This window comes from Manis javanica, chromosome 1 (assembly GCF_040802235.1).
Source record: "Manis javanica isolate MJ-LG chromosome 1, MJ_LKY, whole genome shotgun sequence".
Lineage (NCBI taxonomy): Eukaryota > Metazoa > Chordata > Mammalia > Pholidota > Manidae > Manis > Manis javanica.
The window spans coordinates 2457947-2469248 of NC_133156.1; the positions used below are offsets into that span (position 1 = coordinate 2457947).

Here is an 11302-nt window from a genome sequence, read left to right on the forward strand (position 1 = left end):
AAAGAAAGTAACAAAAGATAAAGAAGGGCATTACATAATGATAAATGGCTCAGTCCAACAAGAGGATATGACCATAATAAATATATATGCACCCAATACAGGAGCACCAACATATCTGAAACAAATACTAACAGAAATAAAGGAGGAAATAGACTGCAATGCATTCATTCTGGGAGACTTCAACACACCACTCACTCCAAAGGACAGATCCACCAGACAGAAAATAAGTAAGGACACAGAGGCACAGAACAACACACTAGAACAGATGGACCTAATAGACATCTATAGAACTCTACATCCAAAAGCAACAGGATATACATTCTTCTCAAGTACACATGGAACATTCTCCAGAATAGACCTCATACTAGGCCACAAAAAGAGCCTCAGTAAATTCAAAAAGATTGAAATCTTACCAAACAACTTTTCAGACCACAAAGGCATAAAACCAGAAATAAGCTGTACAAAGAAAGCAAAAAGGCTCACAAACACATGGAGGCTTAAGAACATGCTCCTAAATAATCAATGGATCAATGACCAAATCAAAATGGAGACCAGGAATATATGGAAACAAACGACAACAACAACACAAAGCCCCAACTACTGTGGGATACAGCAAAAGCAGTCTTAAGAGGAAAGTATATAGCAATCCAGGCATATTTAAAGAAGGAAGAACAATCCCAAATGAATTGTCTAATGTCACAATTATCGAAATTGGAAAAAGAAGAACAAATGAGGCCTAAGGTCAGCAGAAGGAGGGACATAATAAAGATCAGAGAAGAAATAAATGAAATTGAGAAGAATAAAACAATAGCAAAAATCAATGAAACCAAGAGCTGGTTCTTCGAGAAAATAAACAAAATAGATAAGCCTCTAGCCAGACTTATTAAGAGGAAAAGAGAATCAACACAAATCAACAGAATCAGAAATGAGAAAGGAAAAATCACGACGGACCCCACAGAAATACAAAGAATTATTAGAGAGTACTATGAAAACCTATATGCTAACAAGCTGGGAAACCTAGGAGAAATGGAAAATATCCTAGAAAAATACAAGCGTCCAAGACTGACGCAGAAAGAAACAGAAAATCTAAACAGACCAATTACCAGCAAGGAAATTGAAGCAGTAATAAAAAAACTGCCAAAGAACAAAACCCCCGGGCCAGATGGATTCACCTCGGAATTTTATCATACATACAGGGAAGACATGATACCCATTCTCCTTAAAGTTTTCCAAAAAATAGAAGAGGAGGGAATACTGCCAAACTCATTCTATGAAGCCAACATCACCCTAATACCAAAACCAGCCAAACACCCCACAAAATAAGAAAACTACAGACCAACATCCCTGATGAATGTAGATGCAAAAATACTCAACAAAATATTAGCAAACTGAATTCAAAAATACATCAAAAGGATCGTACAGCATGACCAAGTGGGATTCATCCGAGGGATGCAGGGATGGTACAACATTCGAAAATGCATCAACATCATCCACCACATCAACAAAAAGAAAGACAAAACCACATGATCATCTCCATAGATGCTGAAAAAGCATTTGACAAAATTCAACATCCATTCATGATAAAAACTCTCAGCAAAATGGGAATAGACGGCAAGTACCTGAACATAATAAAGGCCATTTATGATAACCCACAGCCAACATTATACTGAACAGCGAGAAGCTGGAAGCTTTTCCTCTGAGATTGGGAACTAGACAGGGATGCTCACTCTCCCCACTGTTATTTAACATAGTACTGGAGGTCCTAGGCATGGCAATCAGACAAAACAAAGAAATACAAGGAATCCAGATTGGTAAAGAAGAAGTTAAACTGTCACTATTTGCAGATGACATGATATTGTACATAAAAAACCCTAAAGACTCCACTCCAAAACTACTAGAACTGATATCGGAATACAGCAAAGTTGCAGGATACAAAATTAACACACAGGAATCTGTGGCTTTCCTATACACTAACAATGAACCAACAGAAAGAGAAATCAGGAAAACAGCTCCATTCACAATCGCATCAAAAAGAATAAAATACCTAGGAGTAAACCTAACCAAAGAAGTGAAAGACTTACACTCTGAAAACTACAAGTCACTCTTCAGAGAAATTAAAGGGGACACTAACAAATGGAAACTCATCCCATGCTCATGGCTAGGAAGAATTAATATCTTCAAAATGGCCATCCTGCCCAAAGCAATATACAGATTTGATGCAATCCCTATCAAATTACCAACAGCATTCTTCAATGAACTGGAACAAATAGTTCAAAAATTCATATGGAAACACCAAAGACCCCGAATAGCTAAAGCAATCCTGAGAAGGAAGAATAAAGTAGGGGGGTATCTCACTCCCCAACTTCAAGTTCTACTGCAAAGCCACAGTAATCAAGACAATTTGGTACTGGCACAAGAACAGAGCCACAGACCAGTGGAACAGAATAGAGACTCCAAACATTAACCCAAACATATATGGTCAACTAATATTTGATAAAGGGGCCATGGACATACAATGGGGAAAGGACAGTCTCTTCAACAGATGGTGCTAGCAAGACTGGACAGCTACATGTAAGAGAATGAAACTGGATCATTGTCTAACCCCATACACAAAAGTAAATTCGAAATGGATCAAAGCCTTGAATGTAAGTCATGAAACCATAAAACTCTTAGAAAAAAACATAGGCAAATATCTCTTAGACATAAACATGAGTGACCTCTTCTTGAACATATCTCCCCAGGCAAGGAAAACAACGGGAAAAAATGGACAAATTGGACTATATCAAGCTGAAAAGCTTCTGTACAGCAAAGGACACCATCAATAGAGCAAAAAGGTATCCTACAGTATGGGAGAATATATTCGAAAATGACAGATCTTATAAAGGGTTGACATCTAAAATATATAAAGAGCTCACACACCTCAACAAACAAAAAGCAAATAATCCAATTAAAAAACGGGCAGAGGAGCTGAATAGACAGTTCTCTAAAGAAGAAATTCAGATGCCCAACAGACACATGAAAAGATGCTCCACATCACTAATCATCAGAGAAATGCAAATTAAAACTGCCATGAGATATCATCTCACACCAGTAAAGATGGCTACTATCCAAAAGACAAACAACAACAAATGTTGGAGGGGTTGTGGAGAAAGGGGAACCCTCCTACACTGCTGGTGGGAATGTAAATTAGTTCAGGCATTGTGGAAAGCAGTATGGAGGTTCCTCAAAATGCTCAAAATAGACATACCATTTGATCCAGGAACTCCACTTCTATGAATTTACCCTAAGAATGCAGCACTCCAGTTTGAAAAAGACAGATGCACCCCTATGTTTATCGCTGCACTGTTTACAATAGCCAAGATATGGAAGCAACCTAAATGTCCATCAGTAGATGAATGGATAAAGAAGCTGTGGTACATATACACAATGGAATATTACTCAGCCATAAGAAAAAAACAGATCCTACCATTTGCAACAACATGGATGGAGCTAGAGGGTATTATGCTCAGTGAAATAAGCCAGGTGGAGAAAGACAAGTACCAAATGATTTCACTTACATGTGGAGCATAAGAACACAAGAAAACTGAAGGAACAAAACAGCAGCAGAATCACAGAACCCAAGAATGGACTAACAGTTACCAAAGGGAAAGGGACTGGGGAGGACAGGTGGGAAGGGAGGGATAAGGGCATGAAGAAAAGAAAGGGGCATTATGATTAGGATGTATAGTGTGGGGGGGGCACGGAGAGCGCTGTGCAACACAGAGAAGACAAGTAGTGATTTTACAGCATCTTATTATGTTGATGGACAGTGACTGTGAAGGGTGATGTGGGGGGTACTTGGTGAAGGGGAGAGCCTAGTAAACATAATATTCTTCATGTAAGTGTAGATTAATGATAACAAAAAAAAGAAAGAAAAGGGGGATTACTCCCTGATAGGATAAAACTAACTGTAAATCAATGATTAATGCATGCTTTAAATATCCTTAATTTTGACCACTTAAAGGGTGTCAGATGATCAGCTATGGAGGTACATTTATCTGATAATATTCCTTTCTCTTAAAAAAAAAATAAGCCATTCCTTTGTGGTGACCTCCATTGGGTTCTACACAATGGTATAAAGGGCATATAAAAGTGTAGGCTAAGGGTCTGTTTGTGTTTATACAGAGGATCAAAGCCTAATTTGGCTACCCAGAAAATGAACTAAGATACGATATGAAAAAGAACTTCCAACATCAGCACTCTCTGGAAGACTCATACCAGAAGATGATCATCAAAAAAACCCCAACAAAGATCCATGTGCTGCTTCAGCTGTAGATGCACTCATCCCACCGATTTCTGGACTTGCCATGGGAATCAAGAAGGAGATATCTAAGCTGGCCTGTGCATACAGTAAAACAACAAATTTGACTGGATCTATACTGTTGGAACTCAACCAACAATTAGGAGAAGTGCAAATTGTAGCGCTCTAAAATCTTACAACTACAGACTATCTACTGTTAAAAGAACATATGGGATGTGAACAGTCCCCAGGAATGGGTTGTTTTAATTTGCCTGATTTCTCTCAGACTGTTCAAGTTCAGTTGGACAATATCCACCATATCATAGATAAGTTTTCACAAATGCCTCAGGTGCCTAACTGGTTTTCTTGGTTTCACTGGAGATGGCTGGTCATTATAGGTCTGCTTTGGTTATGTAACTGTACTCCTATTATGTTAATGTGTGTGCGCAATTTAATTAGTAGTTTAAAACCTATACATGCTGAAGTTACTCTACAAGAAGATATGTCAAAGAAATAATCAATCTTCCCATGTTTTCCTCTGTCTGCTACTTCTATAGCTTTTCTTCTTCCTTCCTAATTACAACCCTTAAATAGAATTCGTGCCTCCTATCGAATTTACTGTGTATCATAATTCTTCCAAGTGGTAAAGATACCTCAAGACAAATGCTGGGCATAGAAGCCACAGGGCATAAATATGCAAAGAAGTAAAAAGCTAACCTTTTCAAACAATAAGGCTTCTCTCTCACTTACCAACTTTACATTTCCCTGTATGGCCCCAGAAGATGACTGCTTAGCCAGAGACGGGTAAGATTCCTCAAGGGAGGAACAACCTAAGACAGGCACAGTTGCAGGGGAGCCATCAGGTGAGAAATTGGGGATCAACAGAGGTGAGGCTTAGAACTTCACCCCCCACCCCATTCTGAGAGAAATCTTCTGCATCCGTGGATGTTTTATTGCCCTTGTCTAGCTTGGATTAACACATAGTCTACAGGCACACACCTGATCATCTACATTTGCTCTCTTACAACACTAAACTATGTTTTCTACCTTTATATTGCATCTACCTGCCACTTCAGCATTTTATTAAAATTAATAATAATAAAGAAAGAAATGTGGTATCCACATATAAATCAAGTATAAAAAATCAAACGAATATTCATATTTGAACTGATTGTTTATAATTCATAATGCATGATCAAAACCGAATGTCTCTGTGATGACTACCATTGTACTGTTCACCAAGTAACTTATTCACTATGTAATAATTTGTTCTCTGTGTAAGAACTTGTTCGTTATGCTTCAGAAGACTGGAGACTGACGAAAATTAGGCTTGGGGTGGGTTAATGATTGTGCATTGAGCATTGACTCTCCTATACAGAATTTTATTGTTGTTAACAACCATTTGATCAATAAATATGAGAGATGCCCTCTCACACACACATAAAAAAGTACAGACTTCCAATTGTAAAACAAGTAACCGTGATGTAATGTATAGCATAAGGAATATAGTCAAAATATTGTAACAACTTTGTATGGTGATAGCTGGTAGCTAGAATTATCATGTATATAAATGTTGAATCACTGTGTTGTACACCTGAAACTAATGTAATACTGTGTGTCAACTACCCTTCAATAAAAAATAATTATCTACAAAAAAAAAAGAATGCAGGAGCCCAGTTTGAGAAAGACATATGCACCCCTATGTTTATCGCAGCAATATTTACAATAGCCAAGATATGGAAGCAACCTAAGTGTCCATCAGTAGATGAATGCATAAAGGAAATATGGTACATATACACAGTGGACTATTATTCACCCACAAGAAGAAAACAAATCCTGCCATTGACAACAACATGGATGGAGCTAGAGGGTATTATGCTCAGTGAAATAATCCAGGCAGAGAAAGACAAGTACCAAATGATTTCACTCATCTGTAGAGTATAAGAACAAAGAAAAAACTGAATGAACGAAACATCAGGAGAATCACAGAACCCAAGCCTGGACTAACAGTTACGAAAGGGAAAGAGACTGGGGAGGATAGGTGGGAAGGGAGGGATAAGCGGTGGGGGGATAAAGGGGGTATTATGATTAGCATGTATAATAGGGGGGCCATGTGGAGGGCTGTGCCACACAGAGAAGACAAATAGTGAATCTACAGTATGTTACTACGCTGATGGACAGTGACTGTAATTGGGTTTGTGGGGGGGACTTGGTGATGGGGTTAGTCTAGTAAACATAATGCTCCTCGTGTAATTATAGATTGATACAAAAATATTATTGTACACTGTCTCTAGTGTTATACAATTGGAATGAAGCACTCTCTATAATTTTGTCAGTCATTTTAATTCAACAAATTGGAATGTAAACATCTGCAATTTATTCTTCAATAAATTAGGATTAAGAAAGTCTAGTTGTACATGGCTTAGGGTAACATCTAGAACATAAGTAGCTGAATCATATCTGACAAAACTGGGAAATACATCTTATAACTGGAAAGAAGTCAAAGGGTCATATATGGATAAAGGGATAATTGGATTAAATTAAAGGAACTCAGATCTCATAAACTCATTTTTTCTAATAAGCTAGATTTTATTACACATATAAATGAAAAAAGTTTACAATATATTGGGAAAAGAGAGAAGAGCTCTAAAGTTGCATATTACATTGATGTTATTTAAAAGAACAATATAGAGAATTACAACTGAACATAGACGCAGGGGAACTAAGCAGAGATCAGAACAACTGCCCACAAAGCGATACCATTCAGTTACAAAGGAATTATAGGAAATCACTTGATTTTTAGGAAAGTTTGTTATTCAGTGTTAACTAACTGATACAATAATGAAAGTGAACAAAGCTGAGGGCAACTATAGTAATCTTCTCAGTTCAGGCATACATTATGGTATTCGTAGACAGTATTCATCATTACTCTGTGATTGAAGTTTATTTCAGAAAGCTGAATGACAAAGTAACTACATTGAAGTTTCCTACTGGTAGAGAGGAGATGTTGAAAGGATATGCATGCTTGTACAATATTTGTGTATTCACATGAGTGGACAGAAATTCAATCTCTCCAATGAGTCATCCTTTAAGACAGAATGATGGAATGTATTGTTTTTGTTTATTCATTGCTAATTTAGTGACTACAGACAAATTTTAAAAAGAGGAAAAGAGGAGACATTTCATTTATAGCATGGAAAGAGTCATTTGTGAAGGAAGCACCAAAAGTTTTAAATATAAAGCAGATTAAAAAAAACAGAAAAACCATAACATGCCAACCAATCCTTCACCTAAATGAGGAAACACCTTCATTCAAGGACATCAAATGCTAATATTTTTATAAGGAGGTATATGACACACAAAATACTTTTCTTAGTAATGCAAAGCATAAAGTATTTCTTAGTCATATCTAGTTCCCTCACAGATTCAAATGCCATATTAAGTCAATCTTTGAGTTCTGTGTCTCTTGGGGACATGTGTTGTATAATCATTTTGCCAATCACTATGGTAATAGTGTGGACAGAGCTGAATAAGATTACAAAGCCTAATGAAGAATAAAATCCAATGACCCATTAAAAATCACACTAGTATATTAAAGTCTACATTGTCAGAACAGTTAAGGTTGGTGTATACAAAAGATGACAGACATAAAAATGAAAAACCATGGAATCTGATATTCCTATTATAAAATTGTATAAATTTTCTTGGTTGTCAAGGTTATTTTTTTCTATTTTTATATGAGTAATGCAACTCATGAGAGAGAGCTTATTTTGGAAGAAATATATCAACTGAAAATAAATTATTCATAGAAAATCCACCTTGCCTCACACACAAAAAAAAATGGGGAATTTCCAAGTCTTCCTGATCCAAGATTGTGGAAAATATTGGGAAAGTAGGAAAATGGACAAAGATAAAATTATTTATATATCAGACAAAGCAGAACGTTACATAAATTGAGGAACTTAAGGTGCCTAAACAGATTGAAGTTAAATAAATGGTAAATCCAAAGAAATTCTATTCTGCAATCTGATTGAAGAAAAGCAATTTCTTCTCACAGGCTTTGAGCCCTGCAGTCATGGTCACTTCTTCACCCTTGGCCAATCAATCCTTTTATTGTTTCCACCCCAATGAATCTTTTCAGAGCCCCCTTAATGTCTTTGTTCCTCAGACTGTAGATGAAGGGATTCAGCATGGGTGTGACCACGGTGTACATCACTGAGGCTGCTGCACCTGAGTGTGAGCTGGGGGTAGCAGCAGAGCTGAGGTACACACTTATGCTCGTACAATAAAATAAGGAGACAGCTGAGAGGTGAGAGGCACATGTGGAAAATGCTTTAAACTTCCCCTGAGCTGATGACATTCCACATATGGAGGAAACTATCTTAAAGTACGAGTAAAAGATTCCAGCCAGGGTACCACCACCCAGCAGCCCAGTTCCAAAATATATCAACAAGTTATTAAGAAAGGTATCAGAACAGGAGAGTTGGACCATCTGATTGAGTTCACAGAAAAAGTGGGGGATTTCCACTCTGTTGAAGGACAGTCTCACAATCATTAAGCTGTGTATCAAGGAGTACAGTATATTTGTGATCCAAGACACCAGGACAAGGATACCACAGAGCTGGGGGTTTATGATGATCATGTAGTGCAGAGGGTGACAAATAGCCACATACCGATCATAGGCCATCATGGTTAGGAGAAAGATGTCCAGTCCTGCAAAGAGTATGAAAAAGTACATCTGGATGATGCATCCTTCATAGGTAATGACACTGCTCTGGGTCTGGATGCTGAGCAGCATCTTGGGGATGGTGGTGGAGGTGAAGCAGATGTCCACAAAGGACAGGTTGGAGAGGAAGAAGTACATGGGTGTGTGCAGGTGGGAGTCTGAGCTGACAGCCAGGATGAGGAGCAGGTTCCCAAACACAGTGATCAGGTACATGGAGAGGAAAAGCCCAAATAGGAGGGGCTGCCATTGCGGTTCTTCTGAAAATCCCAGGATGAGGAATTCTGAAATTTTTGTATCATTGCCTCGTTCCGTGCAGCCAAGGTGACTACCAGGAAAGTTAAATAACATGACTTGTTTTTACACAGATAGGCATTACTCACATAGTTTAAATGCTACAATTTGTTTTGCCGTCAAGAAATTAAGTTTAATATTTTGTGTATAGATAAGTTCTCCTGGAGGCGATACCCAATTTCATCTCTGATTATTAATTTTTGTCCCATTTGAAGCATTTTCCTCAAAATGTCATGAAGTCTACAATTTCAAGGAGAAATTCTTTCTTGCTTTCAGGTATATATATTGAGTGCTGACCATGTTCCAAGAACACAGAGGCACTGAGTACAGGGTGCCAACAAAACATGTCCCTAAAATACAGTGATGATGAAAGACAATATGCAAATAAAAATATTATATAAACTGTCATATGACAACACTTCTTTCCCACCCATAACCATCCTGATTACACTCAAGCTGGTCATCTCAGATTACCTTTCCCTTAAAGAATGTAGAAATGGTGAATAGAAGTTGCAGTTGGTAAGCCTCCCATGGATCAATAAACATTTTGCTGTGACCATTTTGTGCCCTGTGTATTTCATTTATTTAAAGTAAAAAAAATAATTGATGAGAGAGAGAAAGAGATAGAAATAAAGTGGAAATTAGGAGAAAAAAAGATCTAATCAGCTTAGAAGGTCCTTGAGAGATAGAAAAGTTTCCCTGGTTTGGCAAGAATCCAACTGCTGTTATATCCCCTTGATACCCTTAAAATATAATTTAAAAATACCTTTATTCCAAAGGCAGATAGAGTGAAATCTTTAAGGTAAAACACTTTATAGATTAAATATCCCAAAAGAAAAATGAGCAAAGGGAATAAACTAACAATTCACAAAAGGAAATAGGTCTTCAATGATTGTATTTCATTATTTTTAATTGGAAATATTTGTCGCTTTATCGTATTTGAAAGTCATGAATAGTGCATTCTTGTCTGATCAAGATTTGGTTTCCTCTCTAGAATGAGACAGCAAAGGCAGGCTTATAAATCATTTTGTGTCTTTCATATATTCTGGTTTCTCTACAAGAGTTTCAAGTGGTATAAATACCAAGGGGGTTAAAAATACTTTGGGTCATTGTAAAGGTTTGTTGGTGCATGAAAAGAATACCTGCAATGACATGGTTATTTTTATGCACATGTAATTTTTGAAACAATTTTGTTAAAATAGAGGAATTTGTAATTTAGTTTTAAATGTTTAAGTCATAATTTTTTAAGGAGGTGTGAGCTATAAACTATTAAAATCTGTACCTTGGGATAAAAGATAAAGTACAATGGTAATAATTTAATGATATCAACATGGGCAACCAATTCACAATGAAATTGTCAAGGCATATACATGAAAAGATTACATAAAAAGCTTTTACGTTGCAGGGGGGAAACAGTATCCAATTTATAGTTTCTTCTTATATAAGGATATCTGGATTCAAATGCACTTACAGAAGATAAAAGTGATCTTTACTTTCTTTAATTTTTAATTGAAACTTAGTTGATGTACAATATTATGTACTGATTATGATGCTCAGATGTACCGCATAGTAATATGACCATGGTACACATTACTAAATGCTCACCACAGTAAGGTTAGATATCATCTCTTGCCATAGTCTTTGCATTAATGACTGTTTCCTCTGCTGTACTTCCATCCCTGTGACTTACTTACAGCTGTAAGTTTGTACCTCTTTATTCTTTTCATCCATTTTTCACATCCACCCAACCTCCCCTGTGGCAACCACCAGTCCATTTTCCGTATTTATCAGTCTATTTAATTTATTCACTTGCTTTTGTTTTAAATTCCACATACAAGTGAGAAATCATACAGTATTTTTCTTTTTCTTTCTCTATCACTTAGCATAATACCCTCTGGTAAAGAATTCCTTCCCAATAATGACCAAAGAGGTTGCAACTTTTAGAAATACATTTAATCATGAAATGCCAGTAGAAACAATAGGCAGAAACAGAGATGAAATAAAAA

The 11302-nt window shown here is 36.8% G+C and overlaps 1 protein-coding gene across 1 annotated transcript; it reads right to left on the reverse strand.

The window, feature by feature from the left end:
- Positions 1–8366: 8366 nt before the first annotated feature.
- LOC140848611 (olfactory receptor-like protein OLF4) lies at positions 8367–9353 on the reverse strand. Its single transcript, XM_073232895.1, has one exon. The coding sequence runs from the start codon at positions 9351–9353 to the stop codon at positions 8367–8369; it is 987 nt and encodes a 328-aa protein (XP_073088996.1).
- Positions 9354–11302: the final 1949 nt, after the last annotated feature.